This window comes from Nannobrachium achirus, assembly GCF_963921795.1.
Source record: "Nannobrachium achirus genome assembly, chromosome: 2".
NCBI classification, from domain to species: domain Eukaryota; kingdom Metazoa; phylum Chordata; class Actinopteri; order Myctophiformes; family Myctophidae; genus Nannobrachium; species Nannobrachium achirus.
This window is the reverse complement of record NC_137811.1, coordinates 61,927,770-61,949,831: the sequence shown is the minus strand read 5'-3', so window position 1 is coordinate 61,949,831 and position 22,062 is coordinate 61,927,770. Positions and strand designations below refer to the sequence as shown.

The 22,062-nt window shown below is 44.8% G+C and overlaps 1 protein-coding gene across 4 annotated transcripts in view; it reads left to right on the top strand.

The window, feature by feature from the left end:
* ddr1 (discoidin domain receptor tyrosine kinase 1) overlaps positions 1–22,062 on the top strand; it is an 80,647-nt gene that overhangs the window by 37,884 nt on the left and 20,701 nt on the right. For all 4 annotated transcript variants that reach the window (XM_080738899.1, XM_080738898.1, XM_080738897.1 and 1 more), the window contains exons 4-9: positions 2,551–2,626; positions 4,324–4,476; positions 6,622–6,769; positions 9,886–9,988; positions 13,590–13,776; positions 21,027–21,276. In XM_080738899.1, the coding sequence (XP_080595025.1) occupies positions 2,551–2,626; positions 4,324–4,476; positions 6,622–6,769; positions 9,886–9,988; positions 13,590–13,776; positions 21,027–21,276 (917 nt within the window). The remainder of the gene's footprint in view (positions 1–2,550; positions 2,627–4,323; positions 4,477–6,621; positions 6,770–9,885; positions 9,989–13,589; positions 13,777–21,026; positions 21,277–22,062) is intronic.

Here is a 22,062-nt window from a genome sequence, read left to right as displayed (position 1 = left end):
ACGACAGCACATCTGATGGAGAGAGCGAGGGAGGGAGACACGAGAAGGAAAGAGATGGCGAGAGGAAGAAATATAGCACAAACTAGTTGGCTGGTATTTAGGAAATACACAGAGAGAGAGAGAGAGAGAGGTGGGGAGAGAGACAGGAACAGGAAGAGTGAGAAGAGAGAGAGAGAGAGAGAGAGAGAGAGAGAGAGAGAGAGAGAGAGAGAGCACAAAGGGTAAAAGGAGAAAGTGAGGGAGAGAGAACAGAGGGGAAGGGTGAGAGAGAAAGAGAGAGAGTGAGGGGGGGTGCGTTAAGAAAATAAGCTGGTTGGCAGACCTGATGGTCTGTAATGTTAATCCCTCTGGTTGATAGATGGAGGCCTGAATCCTTTATTATCCCCCCCCCTCTCCTTATTACATTACCTCCCCCCCCCCCCCCCCCCCCCCTCGCTCTCAGCCTCCTTCCATCACAGGGACGTTGTGTTGATATCATCTCTCGCCTCCCGGCCGCATGACGTCACGGAGGCCACAGAGTGTGATTTCTTTGGAGAGATGATTTGTTTCAGCCATTTCTGCTGAGAGGACAGGCAGGGGGAAAGGAGAGCTGAACTTGTGTCATCATGACAGGCGGCGTGTGTTTGAGTCTGGACACTGCACGCTACTCTGCAGTATATGCAGGCAGCATGTTCAGTGCACTATGGAATAGTGGAACATAGGTTTTTGAATATGCTGCTCCCAATAAATGGATATTTGTTGACATTTGTAAACAAAGGTTTCATTTGTGCTGATTGTTCCTCTCAATCCTCTGTTGGCCATGTTTGACATATAAATTAGGCGTGTGAAAGGAATTTACTTCTCTGAGAGTGTAAATTAACACTAAAAGGGCTCTATTTTGATTGTCTGAAGTGTCTGAAATTGTCTAAGTACCAGCTGTGTTCCTATCTTCTGAAAAGCATAACCTCGAATTAGAGTTAAGAAAGCTGCACTTCGGAAAGAGTGAACTCTCTGACGAAAAGTTCAGTGGTCAGAGACAGTATGGACAGGCCTTTAAGTTAAGGCATAAGAGCTGGTACTTAAGACTATCAAAATACAGCCCTTAAGGATTTTACTGTGTTAGCACATCTTACTAATGCAGCACACATCTGTGTGCCTCTCGTGTACACACGTTACACATACTAAAGCAGCAGAAATGCAGCACAAACTCATTTTATGTATCACATTGAGATACTCTGCATGATTTTAATAAAGGCACTCACTGCTGCACTCTATTTGGGTGCTTTCTATGTACACACAACCGAGCTGGCAGAGCCTCCAGGGCTCCCCTGCCAGGAAATTGTTTTATAGAACAATAAGTGTGCTCAGACATTAGCACTTAAGACCCCCCCCCCCCCCCCCCTCCTCCTTGTGCTGCTTTTTGAGCCCCACGTGCGCCTTCCTGGCTTAGGATCTAATCCCACTGGTACCATTTTCTGTTGGCTTGCCTGTGCCGTCTCCCTTTCAGCTTTTACTGCTAATCTGTCTCAATGAAGGACAAATTAAAAAAAGGGGAAGTGGATCTCTGGGCAACCCATCAATTTGACCAGAGTTGCTATCATCTCGCGGGGCAGAGAAGTCGCCCGGCAGCACGGCCGGTACGTGTGACCAATTTGTTCTGGTGGTGTAAGTTTGGACAGCAGTGCTGAGGTCTCAGTGGAGTGGTTGCGGTGTGTGGCGCACGTCCCAAGCAGGCCTCCTTGACGATTGATCCGACAGCAAGTGACATCACAGGCTTCTCTCTGTGGTGTCTTTATGTGGCCGGCATGTGGTGTGAGTTTGGACAGAGTTCTCTTTAACTGTATGGAGACTGGATTGAGTGTGGTCACAGTAAGATGTCTTTAAGTGTGTGTGTGTGTGTGTGTGTGTGTGTGTGTGTGTGTGTGTGTGTGTGTGTGCGTGTGCGTGTGCGTGTGCGTGTGCGTGTGTGTGTGCGTGTGTGTGTGTGTATGTATGGACAGAGGCAGAGCACATCAATGAACATCCATATAAAATATCTAAGTCTAAGATATAAACACGCTGGAGTTGGAGGAAGAATGGTGATTCACTGTACATCCATCGTGCGTGTGTGTGTGTGTGTGTGTGTGTGTGTGTGTGTGTGTGTGTGTGTGTGTGTGTGTGTGTGTGTGTGTGTGTGTGTGTGTGTGTGTGTGTGTGTGGTCAGTAAGAGTGATTTGTCTTTTAGTGGTGTGTGTGCATGTGTGTGGTCATGGCAAGGTAGAGGAACTGTGATGGTGGAGACAGATTGATCTGCACTCTGCAGTTGGAGTGAGGTTACCATAGAATGCTGAGTAACCAACCTCAAAGCCATTAGTTTCAGCTTGTTCTTTCTCTGTGCTTTCTCCATATTCGCTGTCTGGCTCTCCCTTTCCTTCACTCAATACTTTCTCTATATATCTATATATCTTTCTACCTCGCTCTGTCTCACCTTCTCTCTGCAGTCTGCACTCTAGCCCGTATTCACCTTTCTTTGTCCGCATTCAATTTCTCTGTCTCATTTTGTCTCTCTCTCTCTCTCCATGTCTCTGTTAGGTTGAGTACAGGAGAGGGGGACGGGGCGTGGTGTCCGGCAGCATCGGTCTTCCCAGGCGGGTCAGAGTATCTTCAGGTACTGGAGAAGACAGCAACAGTTTATTCTTTAGTCCAAATGTAATTCCAATGTTATCTATCTATCTATAAATGCGAGAAGTCTCTGCGTGTCTGTCTGTCTGTCTGTGTGTCTGTAATCCGCGTATCTCGAGAACCGTTCGTCCCACCGGCTTCAGATTCGGCACGCGCGTTCCCCGCCGCGGCACGGAGTGCAGTGCCGGGTCTCGACCCGACCCGACGCGCGGTTTTCCCGAACCGGCGAGAAACGTTCGGAATCTCCTTATGCGGGGTTGATCAGGCTGTTCCGGAGGAAATCGGCGAAAGCTCTGACTCATTGTGACATCACTTCATAAAAGGCTCTGACATCACGTACGCCACATGAGTCAACAAAAAATCTCTGTGAGTGTGTATGTATGTATGTAATCCGCGTATCTCGAGAACCGTTCGTCCCACGGGCACGCGCGTTCTCCATATATGGGCATAAAATGAATGCCCCCATATATGGGCATAAAATGGATTGCAGACAGACAGATACAGATATCTCCATATATGGACATAAATGGACAGAGGCAAACAGATGGTCAAAGATCTCCATATATGGGCATAAAATGGACGCAGACAGACAGATACAGATATCTCCATATATGGGCATAAATGGACACAGGCAAACAGATGTTCAAAACGGGTCCTATGACAACAGGTATAATGAGGTTTGCATTAAAGGGGGAACCGGCACTGTGTCTGCAACACAGTTGGAGGCACAGACAGATACTCCATATATGGGCATAAAATGGACGCAGATAGACAGATATCTCCATATCTGGGCATAAAATGGACCCAGAACTATAACTGCAGTGATCTCCATATATGGACATAAAATGGACGCTGACAGACAGACAGACAGATACAGATATCTCCATATATGGGCATAAATGGACACAGGCAGACAGATGGTCAAAACGGGTCCTAAAGGGCGGGGCATTCATTCCCTATTTACATTGTTCCGAGTTGGCCAGGTCGCCGACTAGACGCTGGGCCGCCCTTCGGGCGGCCCAGCTTCTAGTTCTTATTAATCGAGCTTGCCTTGAGGACTCCATTCAAAGTAATGGGGTGACAGAAAAGAACAGGGTGGCCACGTCCATTGAGAATCAATGGAGAAGTGGCGCCATGTTCTATTCGGTTCCTCAAGCTATATTGCAAATTAAAGTCACCTAAAACAGAGTTGATTTACTATATGCCCATATCCCTAAACCTACAGTATAACACAAGCTCAATAGAGTTAATGAGTAATACCACCAACTCTCTAATGGACTACAGAATCTCAATCTAGTGAAAATCTCTCAACTCAGTTATGAATTGCTGGAAAACTTTTCAGATGGATTATGGTTTAAACAAAAAAGTGTATTCTCATTCACTTCCTTCCTATATCTGTATCATGATCGCTTTTTGTGTTCTTTTTTTTGTTTAATATCTTTATTCATGTCACATATGTTTCAATAATTTACATTTAACATCAATTGAATATTGTAAAGACTTTTTTTTTCTCCCTTTCCCCAGCCCTCCCCCCATATTGCTTTCTTAGATCACTCCTTAAGAAGAAAAAGAAAAAGAACATAAAACATAAATACAACATTGAAATAGTTCAGCGTACACAATATACATAATAGTGAGAAAAATGATTGTAATGTTTTCTATGTGTGTGTGTGTTCCTGCCAGGTGGATTTGCACACAGTCCACTTCCTGTCCCTGGTGGGCACCCAGGGTCGCCACGCTGACGGACACGGGCGAGAGTTTGCCCGCAGTTACCGCCTTCGATACTCCAGAGACGGCACCAAATGGATCACCTGGAAGGACCGCTGGTCACAGGAGGTGGGACGGAAAGCCTTTTCCTGTTTGTGTTTTTCACCGTTTCACTCTTTTTAGATTTACATGAGATTCACTGGCAATAAGAGCCTTGATTATCACAGGACCAATGGGAATAGTTTTTGGGGGTTTCAGAAATATACCGGAGTAGCTCTAGTTACATAGAAAGGCATATAACGTTAGTTAGACATGAAATTACTTGTGTAATAGATAGATGTAATAGATGAGCTGAACAGACCATCCTTTGAAAATTGATTTATTTCAAGGAATTTGAATTAAGCTGTGATAGGATACGAGATCAAATCAGTGATCTATATAATGGAATAACATTTTTCTAATCCCAGCTCATCTTTTCTTTAATTACCTATGAGACTGCACAGGAGAGAAAAGTTCTGTCAACAGAATATTTTCTGAAGTTAATTGACACACGCACGCTCGCACACATATATGCTTGTATGTGACTTGCATTCTTCCCACTCATTGCTCCAGGTGGAACATTATTGGATCCTTTCTGAAATAATATATTGGACTCAAAAGATAAACACACAAATGGCTTAGAAATTCCAAACATCCATGGATGACTTGCATTCCCGGCATTGCTGTCATGTCGATCCCCCACACCCACATAGTTTAACCCCTCATCCTAACCAGGGTCCGTAATATATATCCCATGCCTGTGTGTGCACACACATGCACACACATGTTGACATTATGGATTTTAATCTTAACCTAAAACGGAAGTAGCTAATGTATCAATGTTGTGCCTAAATGCAGCTGTTTACGGTATATTGTTTCGTAATGCATATTCTCAATATTCTGCAGCAGTTAAATATTAACTATGTGTGAAAAGTGCAATAAAATAAATGCATCATCATCATTAGTAGTATTAATAGTAGTATTATTACAGTTTTTTTTATTTGATCGATTGAATTATGTATTAACAAGTTTGTTAACAGTACAAGTTATGCTAAAAGGATAGCACAAAAAGCCCCATGGGCTTGTTTCCATTGCGGTCCATTGTATATTGATCAGTAAGACAGAATACATACATACAATACACATCAGTAAAAGCTCAGTAGCAGCAAAAGGTATATTTATAGAAAAATCACACCCGTGTGAAGTGGAGCTGTGTGTGTGTGTGTGTGTGTGTGTGTGTGTGTGTGTGTGTGTGTGTGTGTGTGTGTGTGTGTGTGGATCATGTGTACCGTTTTTTGTGACATTTGAAGAAAATATGTAGGAAAAGGAGCAAAAAGTGTGTTTTGGAGAAAATTCAAGATGGCGGAAAATCTATCATGGCGCAAATGGGCGTGGCCTATATGGGGAGATGCGTCATGACCCAAGGAATCCAGGGAAAAAATATTTTTAATTTTCCGACCTACGGTTCAAGAGTTACAGGCCAAAACGTAAAGTGGGGTGTTATGGCGCCACCATGCGGCCAAATGACACAATTATTTTTTATTTAATCCTTGAAATCATTATGAACCTCCTCTCCAAGTCTTGAAACTCTAGCCCCTATGGTTTGCGAGAGACAAATAATTGAATGTGAGTTTTTGCGATTCCCATTATAAGTCAATGGGGAAAATTAATTCACTAATAAATTAATATCAATTAAACTATTGAACCTTTCTCTTAGCAAGTTACTAGCCGACGATTCCCGAGTAAGCCGGTCGATTTGACATATGGCGCGAGTGTGTGGTGGCAAAACTGTGGGACTAGTAGCGTGCCGAAGTTTAGGAAGTTCAGGCTACATACAGACACACACACACACAGACAGACAGACCCACACGGCCACGTATAGGGAGCCTGTGCTTCACACAGCTCCAAAAGGAGGGGTGGGGGGCCGATGATGCTTCTACCAAGGTGTTCAACATGTGTTCTGCTAAGCCCAATTATATTTTAAGGTTATGCATTCTTTCAGCAAAGATTTTTGAGTTTGGGTAGGGAGTGGACATCTTGAATGGCTTTTGGTAAGGCGTTCGCCATGTTCCAAGTGTTGGTGGCAGCCTAGTAGAATGCATGCTTGTACTAGGGACGGGAAGATAAGCTATATAATCTTTTATCGTGATAAAAAACACCCCAGGATAATGGATGTTGGGGATATTACTGCAGACATACTGCATGTGTGATAACAATATAATCTCTGTCATCCAGGTGGTTTCTGGTAACGAGAACACGTATGACGTGGTGCTGAAGGACCTGGGCCCGCCCATCGTAGCACGCATGGTCCGATTCTACCCTCTGGCCGACCGTGTCATGAGTGTGTGCCTCCGCGTGGAGCTCTATGGCTGTGTCTGGAATGGTAAGTGTGTGTTTTTGTGTGTGTGTGTGTGTGTGTGTGTGTGTGTGTGTGTGTGTGTGTGTGTGTGTGTGTGTGTGTGTGTGTGTGTGTGTGTGTGTGTGTGTGTGTGTGTGTGTGTGTGTGTGTGTGTGTGTGTGCGTGTGTGTGCTTGCGTGTGTGAGTTTCTGGTTAAATTGTTAAATTCATACAAGCACCACAGGGTGTGTGTATGTGCACAGTCACACACCATGGGGTGGGGTGTGTGTATGAATATGTATACAGTATATGTGTGATCATGAGAGACAGAGAGACAGAGAGATAGAGAGAGAAAAAATGCTAATGCAAAAATGTTTGTCTTGTGGTTCCTGCAGGCTCTGATTTATCAGGGGATCATAGCATGACAAATCGCATCTCAACACACTGCTTGGGCAGGCCACTGAGTTCACTCAGCTCAAAACTGTGTGTTAGTGTGTGTGTGCGTGTGTGCGTCCATGTGTGTGTGTGTGTGTGTGTGTGTGTGTGTGTGTGTGTGTGTGTGTGTGTGTGTGTGTGTGTGTGTGTGTGTGAAAGAGATACAAATAAAGAGAAGGAAACTGTCTCTGTGAACATTCTTTATGTTCTTAGTTTATACGCATCGCTGTGTGTTATTTAAAATGTTATGTATGCCTTACTATTTTCACTACTTTTGAAAAATAGGGATAGATAACTTTCTATAATTGATTAAATCAATTAGTTCAGCCCTAGTATTCTTTATACGTGTCTGTATATATAATAAATATTTCTACATGAATACAGGCCTTTGTGTGCCTGTCTGTCTGTGTGTGTGAGAGTCCTCGGAGCCTTGACATGCTTTCTCAGAAAGAAAGAAAGAAAGAAAGAAAGAAAGCCTGGGGAATTCTGAGGCGATAAGTGGATAGAATGGGACAGGGCCTTGGCAGAACCGACTGGGGTCCTAACTCCTAACGCTCTACATCAACACTCAATCACACTTTAGCCATGCCCGATTCAGACCGAGTGAGCTGCTCGCTCATTCTGTTTCTGTCCACTCTTTTCAATGTAAGCCCCCACGGGTCCCCCACCCAACATTGCATAGGTTTCATCCATTCATTACCTTGAATTCACACCCTTCCCGTTAAACCAGAGACCACGAACAGCACCGTTCTCTCAACTTCCTCGTACCAAAACGGCACACTGTTGGGCAGAAACCTCTTCTCCATATTTTTTCATTTTTTGTTTGTTTTTTCCTCATAAATGAATGTCCCGCTTCGTCATACTACAATACAGTGTCTCTCAAAAGTTGCCAAAAAGGCCGATCTGTGGGTTGGAATCCACCGCAGTGCATCCGGCTTTGTCGAGCGTCTATAATATACGAACACAATTGTCCTGTGTTTGGGGGAGGGAAGCTGGGCGGCACCTTTCAGCAGGGAGTGTTGGGTGAGAGGAGTAGGACGAAGGCTCTGCGTCCTCCCGGTTGGGGCTCCTCACTGGCAGGCGAGTCAGTAGGATACAAATCTGTGTGGGGAGGAAAAAGAAAAATTATCTACAAGTTCGATGCGACGCGTTTTGAGCTTGTAGATCGGCTATTTTTTCATTTGAATTGTGAAAAGTAACAGTTTTGGACATACGGTATGAGGTCTCCACCCGGCAGCAATGATTTATGACCTGCCTCACCTCCTATGCTCCGCTCATCTCCCAATGCAAACCCCATCCTCCTCCCACAGGCCACAGCAAGCTGCCTGCCTGTAAATCACAGCTATCGCTGATGCTGTGTCTCTCTGCGGGGGAGGGAGGGGCGGGGGGCTTCCATCTTTTCTCGGAACACAGCCTCATCTTGTGGGTTCGTAAGGCGGCGCGGTCTCACTGGACCGCGTAACATGTGGAATATGCAGACAATGTGGAATGCCATGCGTTTGCCACATTTCTCATTTCTCGTGTCGTGTTGTATCAAATATGAAGGCTGTCTCATGTATAGTGTTTATCATTGAGCAATACAGAGCGGGGAACAAGTCCCCAACTCCCATAAACCCCCTTTCACATACACACCCACACACTGTCTCTGCTGTTGCATACAGTACATGTACAGTATGTGCACTCAGACAGCACAATCCACACAGTGGCTCTCAACCTATTCAGGCCGTGACCTCCAAAATAATCATATTTTAACTGGGGACCCCCCACCCTGATGAGCACTAGCGCGAGGCGTTGTGAGCATGTAGATCTGCTATTTTCACAATTTCTGCCTCTAATATTTGACAATTTGGCCAATGTTTAATTTGTCATTTTAGAGGTATTAAAAAGTCCTTAAATTGTCACTTTAGAAATGTTCAGATACCCTCTATACACTTACACTTTATGTTGGTTTGTTTACTGTTGAGAGAGAAAACAATGTTGCACATTATATTAATCATCTGGGAACCCACCAAAACAGGTTGAGAACCACTGCTCTAACACACATGCGCGCGCACGCACGCACACACGCACGCACACGCACACACACACACACACACACACACACACACACACACACACACACACACACACACACACTAAAAATCCTACACCCAGCGGTGTTTATTATTGTATGTAGCAGAGCAGCAGAGAAGGCCTGAGTGTTGCTGACGCAGTCTCAGTGCTGAGGGAGAGAGGGCTGATTAGCTCCGTGCTGGGGCACAGAGGTTTCAGTTTCACCCGGTAATGGAGGCTGGAGCACCACAGGGCCTGAACCCAGGACCCCTCAGTTTGTTTTACTACTTAGCTGTGAAAGCCAGCTGCGGCCTCTCTCACACCGTGGATGGTAATTGTGGTTGGGTGCAGCTCTGGGTTCCAGTACGAGCGGTAATCACATAATAATAAATGAAAAGTGAAAACGAATTGAAATATTTCACTTGCACCCTGAGGGGGTTTAGCTTTAGTTATTGCTGGGAAAATGTAGACTGCTACAGGTTTATTATGTTTGAAGCAATCAGGTGGAAAATAAACAGTTATAATCTCTCTCTTTCTCACTGTCTTGGTATGTCCCTCCCTATCTGTTTCTGCTTCTTTCTCCATCTCTCTCCGTCTATATCTCTGTCTGTCTCTCTCTGTCTCTGTCTCTCTCTCTCTCTCTCTCTCTCTCTCTCTCTCTCTCTCTCTCTCAGATGGGTTGAAGGCCTACACAGCTCCATTAGGTCATGTGATGCACCTGTCCGGCATACCGGTCTACCTGAATGACTCCACGTATGATGGGAGCACAGAGCAAGGGTAAGATACCTGGACATTTACTGTGTGTGATCAAACGTTAACGTAATGGACATTATGGATTCAGTACAAACCACAGTCTTACACCGCTGGCCACTGAGCAGCTCCGTGGGTACAGTTGGAGGGTTCACTGCCTTTGCTCAAGGACACCTCAAGGTAGGGCATTCACGAATAGTGATTTTTAGTATTCGAATTATTCAACCTCAAAGTATTCGAATAGTCGAATATTGGACAGGACTGGCCAAACTGGCCAAACTGTCAAATATTAAGTAAGTAAGAGGTGAACATTGTGAAAATAGCCGATCTACATGCTCACAACGCCTCACGTTTCTTTCGGTGAACAACATCCAATAGGGACTTGATATTCGAATATTCTAATATTTGGTGAATGCCCTACCTCAATGTTGGAGTTGAGGGAAGGTTGAGTGCTGGTCATTCACCTCCTCACCTCAAATTTCTCCTGCCTGTCTGAGGAAACAGGAAATCCTTTGACCACAAGCGCGCTCCTCTAACCTTTCGGTCACTGCTGCCACAGTTCAACAATGTCTACTTAAATGCAGTGCAACATTTTGTCTTTTTAGACAAAAATAAAAAGTATCATTGTCTAATGTGGTATTTGTCCACGTTAAGACAATTATGGATTTCTGTATGTCTAGGGCAGTGGTTCTCAACCTGCGGGTCAGGACCCCCCAGGGGGTCCCCAAATTATTTTGGGGTGTCCCCAGATGATTAACTTAATGTGCAACACTGTTTTCTCTCTCAACAGTAAACAAACCAACATACATTTTAAGTGTATATAGAGTATATGCACATTTCTAAAGGGACAATTTAAGGACTTTTTAATACCAAATTGTCAAATATTAGAGGCAGAAATTGTGAAAATAGCCGATCTACACGTAGATCTGCTATTTTCACAATAGAACCATGTTATACAAAATATAATGCCTCAACTTTTAGTGCTCGTCAGGGTGGGGGGTCCCCAGTTAAAATCTGATTATTTGGGGGTCACTGCCTGAAAAGGTTGAGAACCACTGCTCTAGGGAACCTAATAGGATCAAAAACACAGGCGGTGTCCTTTAAGTCATCCTCATTCTCCCTACAGTCACATCATCGGTGTCTCGTTCCACGGTCTCCTCTGACTGGGTGTCACACGACCCCCCCCCCAACCACAACCACACACATGGCTGACTCAGAGCCAGAGATATTTCACAAGGTCCCTGTTTATTTAAGAAGTGTCTCCTCGCATTCGTCTCACACGCTCTGGGCGTTATATGAGGAAGTCTCTGAGGATTGAATATTTCATATTGCCATGTACATTATCAGGGGTGTCGCACCAAACTGGGCCCTGGGTACAAGGATTCACTGCGAGCCCCCCATGAATGTTGTTCATAGGGGAGGGGGTTTAACCCATTTAGACTGGCAACGCATTATTTTGTGTTTTAACTCGCGCTGCGAGCTTGTAGATCTGATATTTTTGAAAAATCTTTTTGTCTTTGAATATTTTGAAACTTGACCTTTTCAAAAATAGCAGATCTACAAGCTCGCAATGCCGCGCTGTGAGCTTGTATATCTGCTATTTTTCAATAGCTAAAGTATAAAATAATGAAGGCACCCTCCACTGTGGGCCCTAGTAACTCAGTCCCACTTTTCCCCCCCCTTGTGACGCCCCTGTACATTATGTCTGAGTGAACGTCCCAGTACTGTGTCCATCCCACCATCAATCGCGGCGCTCACCCCATGTCCTTTTCATGTTCTCATGGCAACCTATGAAAATGTCTCTTTGTTTTTGCAAATTGCAACACTGCTTGTTGTCAAATATTTATGCATAACAGAGCACACTCCCTCTCCACAAGTGGCAGGGAAAACATTTTTGTGGAGCCGATTGAAATTCTGCCCGATCAATAGAAGACCCACAGTGCTGTTCCTCTTATGAATACATCTGTTAGTGCTGAGGCAGGACGCCTCGCGTTGCCAACTAACCCCCCTCCAAGCTTGTTTCAGTGTCCCAACACACAACACTGAGACTGGAGAGGGAATTTTTATTATTCGTTGAGGGAGTTGTGCTTGGTTTCCTGGCCATATTGTCCAGGGAGGGGATAAAGGCCGGGTGGAGAGGGGTGGGTGGTTGGGTGGGGGGCATACTCACATGGGTCTGCTTAATGGGCCTGAAATGTTTTGTTAGCCGGTGAGCTAACACTTTTAGACGCAACCCAGATGTATTTTTCGTGTGTGTGTGTGTGTGTGTGTGTGTGTGTGTGTGTGTGTGTGTGTGTGTGTGTGTGTGTGTGTGTGTGTGTGTGTGTGTGTGTGTGTGTGTGTGTGTGTGTGTGCGTGCGTGCGTGCGTGCGTGCGTGCGTGCGTGCGTGCGTGCGTGCGTGCGTGCGTGCGTGCGTGCGTGCGTGCGTGCGTGCGTGCGTGCGTGCGTGCGTGCGTGCAGGATTGTGTATTTCTGGGGGGGACCCATTTGGAGTCCCTGTTGTGTTACTTTATCTGTAAAATATGTAAGTATTTGTCTAGGGAGAGACAACTACATGTGGAATCTGAAAGAAGAAAGAAAGAGAGAGAAAGGAGGTCATTTATTGTACTATGTGTTCCTGCATGTGCACTTGTGTCTGTGTGTGTGTGTGTGCGTGCGTGCGTGCGTGCGTGCGTGCGTGCGTGCGTGCGTGCGTGCGTGCGTGCGTGCGTGGATGCATGTCTTAGTATGTTCATACATCTGCTCCAGTAAATGACACAGTGAACACACACCGTGTGTACAGCAGCTTGCACTGTTTGTATGTTCTTGCATACTCAGCTTATACACAATTACATGTTATAGAAACAATATCGCAGCGAGGGATGGAATTGTTTACTGTGATCATGCAGGGCACGGCAGTGTTACAGTTAAGTCCCAATCAAGCGCTGTCTGGCACCACCAGGGTACCCATAATGACAATAAAGAGTGGCCTCAAGGGTACTGTGGCTTTTATATCTGAAGAGTTTTTCTTCAAAGTGGCATACTTGCAAAAACCAAAGTAGGACATGGGAATAACTGCAAACCGCAGTTGCTCCCGGGCTGCTGCAGAAGTTAGCTAACTAGTAATGGCCAATGACAGTGTATACACACTCCTCAGTTTTCAATTTATATCCGGGGAAACAGTGCGCCGGTGAAAAACATGGCAGCCTCTTTATTACACTCCCATTGATTAAGAGGTTTCTGCCTGACAGCAACAATATACGCAGCACAAAGATCTACCCTTTGGCTGCTTGCTCCTCATTGGCTAAGGGGCCTGCCTTTGTACTGTCGCTCATTGTTTTGAGGAGAACAACCGTGGTCTATAAAGTGTTGGTATAACATACTGATATAACATACTGGTCTTGAGCCCAAGTGTTGTTGTTATTTATATCAGGTTGCACTTGTTGGTGGTGATGTCACCAAGAACGCTGCTCCTCATTGGCTAAGTGCCCTGTCAGTAATTCTTTTGAGGAGAATAAACTTGGAAGTTTTGGTATAACATACTGGTCTCGCCTTTCAGTGAGCCCACAATTATCTGTCCTATTCAGCCATATTCATCTCTATGATACTGCATGTGTCCTATTCAGCCATATTCATCTCTATGTGCAGGATGCAGTTTGGAGGCCTGGGACAGCTGTGTGACGGCGTCCTGGGTGGAGATGACTTCACACAGACCAAGGAGTTGAGGGTCTGGCCCGGGTACGACTACCTGGGCTGGAGCCGGGAAGCCCTGGGGCAAGGCAGCGTGGACATTGAGTTCCACTTCGAAAAGACACGTGTCTTTCACACCATGCAGGTAAAGTGTGAGAGAGAGAGAGAGAGAGAGAGAGAGAGAGGTGTACATGAGCGTTCGTGTGTGTGCGAGAGAGAAAGAGAGGGAGAGGGGGTTGGTTGGGAGTCTGTCCATCTACAGTAACTGCTGCAGCACACCTAAAAACCTTTAACTTGATTGGTGCAAAGGTCTTTGTCACAAAAGATCAATATGTTTTTGTGTTCTTATTATCAGTATATTATCCAGAAACAAACTGAAATTGATGCCTTTCACTGAAGCAGTCCTTGGCATCTCGACAACTCTTAACAATGGCTGACAAAGTTGGGCCTGTTTACAGCTGTCTCTCGTAACAATAGCTGTGATAATAACATGCATCTTCTCCTCCATCCATCTCCATCGTGTGGTGACTGCTGAGCCCAACGGCCTTTCTGTCTGGAATCTTTCTTTCTCTCCAAACCATTTAATTGTTTTTTCATTTGCCGTTGTTTTTCCCCCGGAACACTGCGTCTGTGCTCTCCAGGGCGCTCGGCATGCCACTAAGTTGCATCACAGCCTGTTTGTGCATCCGTGTGGTTTCTGGGGTTAGCATGTGAAGCAACACAGAAAGATTATTAACGCGAAGAAACCCAGTTTGAATCACGCCCGGGTCGTCTCATCGGAGACGCCGTGGAATGTTGGTTTAGGGCGTGGGATGCAGCCGGCACCATATACAGTACATAGCCTTATCGTGCAGCGAATTAATTCAGTCACATTTCATTTTCAAATGATGAGTAATATTTGACAGGCCTCAAGTGTCTGTATTGAGGTTTTGAATGGGCTCCACCTTCCAAAGCCCTTAAACATGCTCCAAGATTTCCCAGCACTCATGCAATGCTGCAGCCAAGCCATCACATGCCTTCTGCCAGCTTTATTGTCTGTGCTGCTCATTGTCTTGATTTCATCCCCAGCATTTCACAGCTAGCGCTTAAACCCTGGTGTATCAGTTTTGGGCATTTCACTTAGAGACGATGCGTTGCCGTATGACAGGTTATGAGCTTGTAAATCGTCTATTCCCGCAGCGCGACAACGTTGTTTGACCAACTAAAGAATATTTTCAGAGAAACAGGGTTTACAAAAGTAACATTAGGGCTTAAGTGGTTCCAATCGTTCCCGATAACCTTCCTCTGCCTCTGTGTTATTCCTGCGTTATTCCCAAACTTTAACCTGTTTTTCCTGTCTTTTCCCCATACACTTTTCCCACACTAATCTTGGCTGACGGGTGCCCTTATGCTGGGCCTGGCAGAACGGATATGTCACTCACACACACACGCACACACACACGCGCACGCACACACGCACACACACACACACACACACACACACACACACACACACACACACACACACACACACACACACACACACACACACACACACACATACACACACACACACACACGATCACACACGATCAAGAAGATGCAGGGAAAGGAACCTGAACCTCGCTCTGGGCTCATGTCTCTGCAGGTCTGGCTTAACCTGCCTCTAATCTTGCTCCCAAGGAGAAACCTGACCTTTGAGCTCTTGTCACTCAAAAGACTTGAATTTAGTATAGTAACAAATCCAGTGTGTACCTGTTAGACTGTGTGTGTTGCTTCTTCCTCAGGGGACCCATTTTAATCTTCCTTCGGTAACGACTGTAATCAGTTATGATTGGTCGGAGAGCTTTTTGAATTGCTAGAATAGCCTATAATAACTGCTATTGCTTGATAATTGCAGTCGCTCTATTGGCTGTTGATATTGTTCCTTCATTCACGTCCTAATCTCTCTCCCAAGTGGGAACGTAGATCCTTTTAACCCCCTGGCAGTCAAAGGCTTACACTTCTCATGAATTGTGTTTGTGATTCTGGTGAGATTTATTTTACAGGAGACACATTATTTAAACTGCCTACGATAATTGGACCTAGTTATTACAGATGTTTGTAGACCTATTCATCAAGATAAGGACCTCATGTTAATTACCCTTGATGATAATTGTAGTCCGCCATAGTGATCAGAGTCATGCTGGGTTTGCTTAGAAACATAAGTGTTCACAGTCTGTCCTTCTCGCTCCCGCTGGTTCTTCCTCACAGGTTCCTGAGTGAGATAATATGATTAATTTTGTTTCCACAGTCTGTCTCTTAAAGACACGTGAACAGTCCACTCCTCTTAGTACATTTCTCCTCATTGTCACTTAAGACGGATTAGTAGGAAAGCCAAGGCACAGAAAGGGAGAGTACTAGGGTACAGTTCCCGGAACAACACTGCTGTATATTATATTGTCTCTGTCAGGCAGAAAACTTGTATCTCCATATTTAATATTTTTATGTTTTTTTTTTCATATTTGTTATTTTGGCGTATGACAGTTTTGTGCAAAAAATAGCCAATCTACCAGATAGACAATCTCGCTTTGTGAGCTTGTAGATCGGTCTTTTCTTCTTTTCAAAACTTTTCGTTTTAATTGCATGCCAGAAATAAGGATATCAGGATGAATGTAGTTAAGAAAGGTTTAAAGGTGATAACAAGAGTGACTAAATAACTACATTAGACCGTTTGGAACACACATTCTTTTTTCAAATTCCTCATAAGTAAGCTTTTTGAGGACATACATGTTTTCTGTCCGACGGCGACACTATTCTGGATACAAACTGTGCTAATCTGCCTGTGCAGCCTTTCCTTTGCAATTGTTACACTGTTTGTTCAGTGCTGTTTGGTGCATTCGCACACAGGAGACAAAAGTGTGTCCAAGTGCTGGAAAGTCATTGTGGAGGTCAGATGGATTTGTGGTTGAATAAACTGAAGCTGTTGCAGTGCAATGTTCTGCTGTGTTCCAGCGGTGTGCAGGTCATTGTGTACTCCCTGAAGGAGTAGTGGGTTACCCAGGCTCTGCACACTTATTAAAGAACCCCCAGCCCCTCCCTTACTGCCCTCCACACACACACACACACACACACACACACACACACACACACACACACACACACACACACACACACACACACACACACACACACACACACACACACACACACACACACACACAGGCTTACACTATCTCCTCTCGCCTGTATCTCCTGTCAAATAGATTGGTTATTATGTCAACCTCCAACATCTGGCACAGCTGTTCTCTCTGTGTCGTGTGTGTTTTAAATGTATGTAAGTGCATGTTTATGTACATACATATTTTATGCGCGCATGCATGTATGATCGTGCATACTGTACATGTGTGCATGTGTGCATGTGTGCGTGCATACATGCATGTGTGAATTTAGCCGTCTTTGTGTGTGCATGCTAGTCCACATGTGGCTTGTGTTAGTGAGCCTGGTCCTGCAGCTATTGTCAGCTTAATGACAGTGGAGCCTTTACAGCACACAACACAACCGGCCCTCACTGCTATTTAAACCCTAGTGTTACAACAGGCTCGTAAGCCGCAACACAAGGAAGGACCCAAGAGGGTATTTTGAATGATGGTTGAATTAAAGTTTATTAACAAAGTGAAAACAGAGTAAAGAGTACAAAATAGACAGCAAAGAAAAGACACATCTGGTGAAGTTGTAGAGAAGATGATGGCTGTACATTCTTTAGAGACGGGCTCGATCAAACAGAATCTGATTCAGAATGAACTTGTAAGAGTTGTAAAAAAATATTGGGTGAAATTCCTTTGCGCAAGCTCTCAACATTGAGAGCTAGAAGAGAATTGGCTAGGGAAAGAGAATATAGCAGAAAGGAACACCGAACAAGTCAAATAAATGGATGGCGCAGTCTAATCAATGCAGAGATGGGATTATGGAAGGCAGAAATGCTTCTTGGTGCAGGATGAAGACTTATCCACTTGCACCGTTTCCCGGAATGAAGTTATTGGCACAGCCGTTTATCAGTAGTACACTTATAGGGCAAGAACAAACAAACACAGCACCCTGATGAAGGGAATTCAATCACAAAGAAAGTGTATCTCATCCAAAGTTATCGCAAACACTCGACTACGACTACCAATGTTAGCAGTGCGATAATCTCCCTCTTCTCCCTCTATCACTCACATGTATGCCTATAGCCCAGCAAATCCTAGGTGTCCATATTTCATATTTTGTTCTTCTTCGTAAAGGAATGCCCTTTTTTATGCTTCGTCTTATGATTGTGTCGCACAAAAGTTAACTTGTAGGTAAGCTATTTTCTATACCTGCAGCCCTAGAAATGTAACTGTTACCTCTATACCACCCACCACTATCATTATTATTCCACCCGCCCTTTTTCCCCGTCCACCTCCTGTCTCTTTCATTTATAGTTGTTCCCCTGCAGCGGAGTGAGCAAACATGGCTACTAATTCTACCAGTTCCAGCCATCTCCTTCTGCCTCTCATGGCTCTCATTTTGACCTTTTGCTTTGCTCACCACCATGTGCTCCATCTGGTTGTCTGCACCTCTCTCCGTTTACGTTTAGGCTCTATCTCCCTGCAACAACACACACACACACACACACACACACACACACACACACACACACACACACACACACACACACACACACACACACACACGCACACATAGAGTAAATCACTTTATTTATATTACTTTGCACTGATGGTATAATATGTGCACTTCACTTGCGGTACACACTGTAGCAACCTCACAAGATATACAGTAAATGGCAGTACAAATGGATGCTGGGTACTAGGCTGCAACAACTCAACTTTATTGTGTCTTTGTTCTTTGCTCAGGAAACGGCAGCGACTAAGTGTAGAACAAGCAAACCGATGAATACATGGTGGTTGAGTTGTATGCACTGTAGCTCAGTGGCTATTTTTAGCGTCTCCTGCTAAGCTTTGCAGTCTCTAAATGCTCGGCACTGAAAGACAGGAAGATACAGTGTATATAAGGAGGAATTTAATGAGGCGCAAGTTCCGCTGTTTGTTTAATCAGGACTGCCTTTTGTCAATCTCCACCTCCTGATAAATGCGGATGCTCCAATGGCTGTTACATAAGCCATTCATCTTCCTCCCCCATTCCCTCTCTCTTCCCTCCTTCCGCCCACCTTCTTCCTCCTCTCATTGTGTATAGTCACACCGATGCCTCATATATTACAAGGACTTTTATGGGATGCTCGCTCTCTCTCTCTCGCAGTCGTACCCTGCTTTTATAAACAGAAATTATCTCTCCTCTCCTCTCCTCTCCTCTCCTCTCCTCTCCTCTCCTCTCCTCTCCTCTCCTCTCCTCTCCTCTCCTCTCCTCTCCTCTCCTCTCCTCTCCCTTTGCTGCCTCCCCCTCTTCCATGCAAATCCTCCTCATTTGTAGTACTGCCCAGCTCACAGTCATGCCCAAAGCAATTACAAGCAACAGGATGAGAAAGTGTTATTCATTTGACATATTAATTGAATCCCTCCCTGACTCTCCTGTACATTACAAGCAAACACACTGTCAAATAAAGGTTTCCCCACATGGTTTGCGAAAGGCCTTTGAGCTCAACCCTAACGCTGCATTCACAGTCTTCACACCAGCCGTGGCAGCGATTTCTACCACTAACATTTTCCGCTAAATAGGCATGTCCGAGTGACACCCACATAAATAAGGAAGTTGTGGTCCCGCCATGGGCTCTGCTGTTTCGGATGTCTCAAAGCCAGTAGCTGTGCCCGGCAGGAGAGCTCACAGGCAGGGAGGAGAAGTAACAGACACTCAGTGCTCCCCTCTGCTCTGGCAGCTTGTTTCTAGACCAGGGGTTCTCAAACCTTTTTAGGCCGTGACCCCCCAAATAATTATAAACATATATGAACTGGGGACCCCCACCCTGACAAGCACTTAGAATTGTAGGTATTACATTTAATGTGACTCGGATCCACAGATGAATATTGTGAAAATAGCAGATCTACATGCTCACAACGCCTCGCATTGCGAGGCGTTGTGAGCATGTAGATCGTCTATTTTCACAATGTTCGCCTCTTGCTTACTTAATATTTGACAGTTTGGCCAGTTTGGTATTAAAACGGTCTTGAAAGTCCTTAAATTGTCACTTTAGAAATGTGCAGATACCAGATACCACACACTTTAAGCTAATCATCTGGGGACCCCACAAAATAATTTGGAGTCCCGACCCCAAGTTTGAGAACGTCTAGAACGATTGTTCTAGACAATCTATAGATTTTAGGCAAGAAATAAGCCTTGTTATTTGCTTTAACATCTACAACTCCTAGTGTAAAGAAATTTGTAATCAATATTCGGTACTTCCATACAGTATTGTCTGTTTAGCGTCTTCTCAAGTGGTGTTGACTGTGTACTTCTAGTCCACAGCTATTTCAGACCACAGCGCGCTTCTGGTTTGGCTGCTGCTGCCCTCTCGCTGCACAACAGTAGCGGAAAAGTTTAGCTTTTCTCAAACTTTGCCTCTCCCGGCTCTCCGCTTTCTGCTGCCTCCGCCTGTTGCTGTTGTTATCTCACCATAGACAATGCATTGAACCTCGCCATACTCTCAGAAATTAAGAGTAGAATATCGTTGCTGGAGTGAATTTAGCAGTACTGAGCATATGGAAGTTGTCTAGAAGCTGGCCATAATAATAATAATAATAATAATTATGTTTGTTATTATGCAAGCTGTCTCAGTCATTTCCTTGTGCATGCTATGTCACTACGCTTAGTGTTTTGAGCTACAACAGGAGTGTAGCCGTGAATTACAACAGGCAGTGTTGCTGTTTTTCCATCACTTCTGCCTCTATGTTGTGGCAGATGATCAATGTGGACTCTTATCAGACGTAACACACCTGCCTGGCTTGGTGTGCTTGAACTGAACCCTGGGGCATTTACCTTTCTAGTTTGGTTAGGTTAGAGAAGAAGGTGAGTACAGCCCAGCCAAATGTGGTTGCAGATCAAACTATTGGCCTGCCTGGGAAAGGTGGTCTGAGCTTCTAACGTCAACCTGAAGTGGTTTGTTTGAAGTCAGAAGATAAGGTGAACCGGCTATTTGAAGCAAACTTTTGAAGCAAAATTTCCAACGTTACTGTATCTGTTTGCAGCAGCGGTATTTGGTATTTAGACAGAGCAAGTTTATTTGTATAGCACATCTCATACAAAACTTTAATTCAAGGTATATATGTGCAAAGAAATAATTAGAATAACAAATAAAGAACATTATTAAGAAAAAAAAATGTTTTAGTTCTACAGACAGGCACAAATCTCTGTCAATGTTATTCATTATTGGCACCAACCTCTATACTAAAGACCCAACTTGCCCCTGACCACGTCTGGCCTTTCCCCCCTCCTCTTACTCTCCAGGTGCACAGCAACAACCGGCACACGCAGGGCGTGCGTGTTTTCAGCAAGGTGGAGTGCCAGTTCAAGCCAGAGCTCCTGCAGCCATGGTCGTCTCCTCCGCTCACGCTGGTCGTCCCCCTGGGGGACCTCAAGGACCCGTCGTCAAGGCCCATCTCCCTGCCGCTGGGGGGCCGCCCCGCCAAGATCCTCCTCTGCAAGTTCTTCTTTGCCGACCGCTGGCTCCTCATCAGCGAGATCAACTTCTTCTCTGGTAGGGTGAACGGAGGAGGTGGTGGAGGAGGAGGAACTGTGGAGGAGGGAGATGTTTGGGTTTCAGAATGTGGCCTGAGGTTTCACTCTGTGGTTGACTGAAACAAGGAGCCTTTTACCTACTGTAGGTGCTACCTAGAAATAGACACTGTAGTTAGAGAAGAGGAAGGGCAAAAGGGGGGCAGGAGAGAGAGAGTCCTGGAACGACTCGCAGCAAAGGTCTGACAGGCCCGAGAATGGAACCTACTGAGGAACCATATAGAGCCTACACTATGTGGCACATACCTCAACCACTTGGCTATTGGCGCCTCCAAAAAATAATCAATTTGTTAATACTAATTATCCCCGCCAGACCAGAACAGCCGAGGCAAGAGATTATGTTTTCAATGTTGTTTTGATTGGTGTCAATATCGTTTTTAACCTGAGGATGTGTTGCTCATCATCTTCTATCTACTCTGTGGGTAGTCTCGCGTGGCCTTGTCCCCACTTCTGTTTCGTTTTAACATTGCACACATTTATCCTAATATAAATAAAAATCACCTAAGCATACATAGCTTGCTGCTTAGCAGAAATGACATTTTAAAATGTATTTTCATGAACGGAAATGCCAGCTTCCATTACTCGCCGTTCAAGAGCTTTACTTTACTTTACTTTATTTATTTATTTGGACAGGACAGTACCAGTTAATGGACACATTGACATTGACATGTTGCATAATAAATACAAACATACAAAAATCTCAGTGTAAACCAGCCGGAGTTAGCTTAGAGCTAAATTTCATCCGTTG